We start from the raw sequence: 3,625 nt of genomic DNA on the forward strand, positions 1-3,625 counted from the left end.
GATCGGGATCCCTAGATTAGAAATGAGTCCTTGATTTAGGTACAGATTTGAATTGAGTCATGTGGTCAGATCAGATACATGTTTTAATGTTTATTTATGCTTTTATATATGTGTTATATGATTGCATTGATACATTGTTTATACTGGGATTTTATTCTCACCGGAGTTATCCGACTGTTGTCGTGTTTGTATGTGTGCATGGCAACAGGTGGGACAGGTTCAGGGTCACAGAGGTGAAGAAAGATCGAGTTTAGAGTGAAGACTACGGACTTGGACTAGAGATAGGGTTTAAACACTTGCTATATAGTTGTTAAACCTTAGTTGAGACTGATTGTATATAATGCAAGACTTGTACTTTTAATACTGAGATGTATATATATGGTTTATTTCACTACGTTCCGAATGTTAAAAAAAAAATTAGACCCTGTTTATTATAATTGATTACATTAGTCCCAATGACGATTAAGAAGATGATTAGCGTCCGGGTTCCCGCAATAAATACACCATTAGGGCTCATTGTTGAATGATGAAAAGATGAACACAAAATTCTCCCTTCCTTGGTGAAATAAAAGTCACGGCCATGTGTGGTTGGAAATTAATTAAGTCATGTAATTTATTTTAGATTAATTACTTAATTAGCTTCTATAATAATTGATTAAGAATCAATTAATTTTCCAGCCTTTGAATTGAAAGTCACGGCCAATTCAAAAGCTTTGTGAAGTTTCGGCCATCTTGTGTTCTTCCACCGTCGTGCCGCCGTCGTTGTACCGTCTCCGATTTGTGGAATTCGGAGGCTACAGTCTCAACGCACAAATCGTTTGTGATTTCTAGTGCAATCCAAGAGAGGAACAAATCTTTCGATAGTGGACCTAATTACACGACCAAATTTGAAGAGCCGTTCGTAGGGATTTACAAGAAGGGCTATATCCGTTTAAAAATCAGAATAGTTTGGAGTCCAAGCGTTAAGAACGAAAAGGTATAATTCTAAACAGCCTATGAATGGTTTTAAACACACGACACCCAAGAACAAAATTTTTAAACTTTCTCTGCGTCTTGGGTGCGTGAAATCAATGTCCCAACAGTAATCTCGGATTCGGACTCTCTTGTTATATGATTTCATAACCCGACTTCAGTATGCTTTCATTCTAATAATTGATTCCTCTCTCTTTTCTTCCACTAAATCCAACTCCATCGCCCGGCGATTATCATTGTCATCTGAGTAAGATTCTACCCGGGCAGATGATATTGCCCAATTTCAACTGGAATGACTGCTTCAGAACCATATACCAAGTTGTAGGGAGTTTCTTGAGTAGGTGACCGGGGAGTAGTTCTCTATGCCTAAAGAACACTGGGCAATTCCTCCACCCAGTCTTTTCCTTTACCTTGTAGTCTAATTTTCAATGCTTGCACAAGAATCCTATTCACAACCTCTATTTTGCCATTAGCTTGAGGATAGGCAACAGAGGTGAAAGACTGAGTGATCTTCATTTCCCGGCACCAGGATGTGATCTCTTTTCCCTGAAACTGTCTTCCATTATCTGAGATCAGTCTTCTAGGTACTGCAAACTGGCATACTATGTTCTTCCACAGAAATTTCAAGACTTCTTGCTCAGTGATCTTGGCCAGGGGCTCGGCTTCTACCCATTTAGAAAAATAATCCATAGCCACCAGCAAGAATTTCTTCTGAGCTCGAGCAACTGGGAAGGGACCTACTATATCCATACCCCACTGGTCAAAGGGGCAAGATGCCCAGATAGGCTTCATGGGAGTGGCCGGCCTGTGCTGAAAATTTGAGTGACGTTGACATCCTTCACAAGCCCGAACCACTTGGGTAGAGTCCTAGCTAATAGTTGGCCACCAAAATCCAGCAAGCATTGTTTTCCGGCCCAAAGATACTCCTCCAAGATGTTAACCACAACATCCTTCATGAATTTCCCGGAGGATGTAATCCACCTCCCCCGAAGCTAAACATTTCAATAAGGGTCCCTGAAATGATCTCCTGTACAATACATTATTTAAGAGAACAAACCTGGGAGCTTGTCTCTTGATCTTGTGGACTCGGGCTTTGTGGGGACCCGAACCTAATTCGTTTTCTTAATTATCATTAGGATCAGTTAATTAATATGGGTCTAAAATTTTTTTTTTTAAATGTGTAAGTTCGGAATATATGATAATCAGTCTGATATAAACATCAAAACTAAAGTACAAGTCTTATACAAAGTACATTTATTTCAAACTAAGGTTCAACCACTATACATCAAGTGTTGAAAGCCAATTCTACTTCTAAGTCCGGATCTCCACGCTAATCTTGTTCTCTCATCCTCTTCTTGACCCTGATCATGTCCCACCTGTTGTCATGCACACATACAAACACAACAACAGCCGGATAACTCCAGTGAGAAATATATTCCCAGTATAAACAACGTATACATGCAATCATATAAACAAATATAAAAGCATGAAGCAGATATCAATAACATGTATCAAAATCTGAAAGACATGAATCGATATAAAACTGCAAATCAAACTCGTGACTCATAATCTCAGACTCGACTCTTCTCTAATCTAGGGATCCCGGTCTAACTCAGACTTTGGCATTCTGTATCGAATCTCCGCGATAGTAGTCGATCTACTTCTAAGCAACATCGATACACCAAAAGTCCAGTGTCTTGGCGGCTCTGCCAAAGACTAGGCACATCTGTCCGAACTCTATACATGCTCTGCTATAAATCAATAGACTAAGCATAGTAATCTCATGAATTGCAAACATCAATGCAATAAAATAAAGTATGTGGGTTTGGGAAACTCAAGTCGGATCTAACTCGAGTCGTATCTTCCCGGTTCAACATTGATTTATACATTTCTCTTGTCGATCTGACGAAGTCAAAGTCTCGAATTCGAATCTTTGAATACTCAATCTGACAATGAAAATATTGAGGAGTACAATATCAATATACAACCCAATCAATACTGGATATAATCAGAACTCAATCTAATTCTATTTCAACGGCATAACGGTACAATCTCGATATACCCAACAATACAAATATCAACAGATACCAATCTCAACAACTCATAATCGATAACAAACTCAATCTGATAACAAACCTGTACAATCTCAATCAAATCAAATCTGAAAAATCATAACAATTCCTTATGGTATCCGTTCTTCGATCTGATTTCAATTATACAATGATATCAATCTAAGAAACATATAATAACAGTCATATTATGATTCCTCTCATATCAGATTTTCAAATCATATCAAAACATATGAAAACTTACATCCAGTTGAAGTTCTTGCTGAGAGGAGTACGGTACTGAATTCGGATTGAAAATCAGACGGACGGATCTTTCAAAATTCCATTTCTAGTCTTTGAAAGAACTTGAAGCTTTCCCTGAGAGTTTGTCTCGTTTAATTCCAGATTCTAAGGGACTGAAAACTAATATACATATATCATGCATGATAGAGAAACGTGGATCATTCTTGGTTCAGCACGTCTCGCGCATATGCGCGACCTTCCTCGGCGCATATGCGCGAGATACTCTGTCTCGGCATATTCTGAATTCCTCAGCTCGCGCATATGCGCGTCCTCTCTTCGCGCATATGCGCGAGGTTCTCTGC

At 38.8% G+C, this 3,625-nt stretch overlaps 1 protein-coding gene across 1 annotated transcript; it reads right to left on the minus strand.

Annotated features, from left to right (window-relative positions):
* Nucleotides 1–1,338: 1,338 nt before the first annotated feature.
* On the minus strand, nt 1,339–1,764 carry LOC142521856 (uncharacterized). Its single transcript, XM_075625029.1, has one exon. It carries the CDS (start codon nt 1,762–1,764, stop codon nt 1,339–1,341), a length of 426 nt encoding a protein of 141 aa, XP_075481144.1.
* Nucleotides 1,765–3,625: the final 1,861 nt, after the last annotated feature.

Source organism: Primulina tabacum, chromosome 13 (genome assembly GCF_025594145.1).
Source record: "Primulina tabacum isolate GXHZ01 chromosome 13, ASM2559414v2, whole genome shotgun sequence".
Taxonomy (NCBI): Eukaryota; Viridiplantae; Streptophyta; class Magnoliopsida; order Lamiales; family Gesneriaceae; genus Primulina; species Primulina tabacum.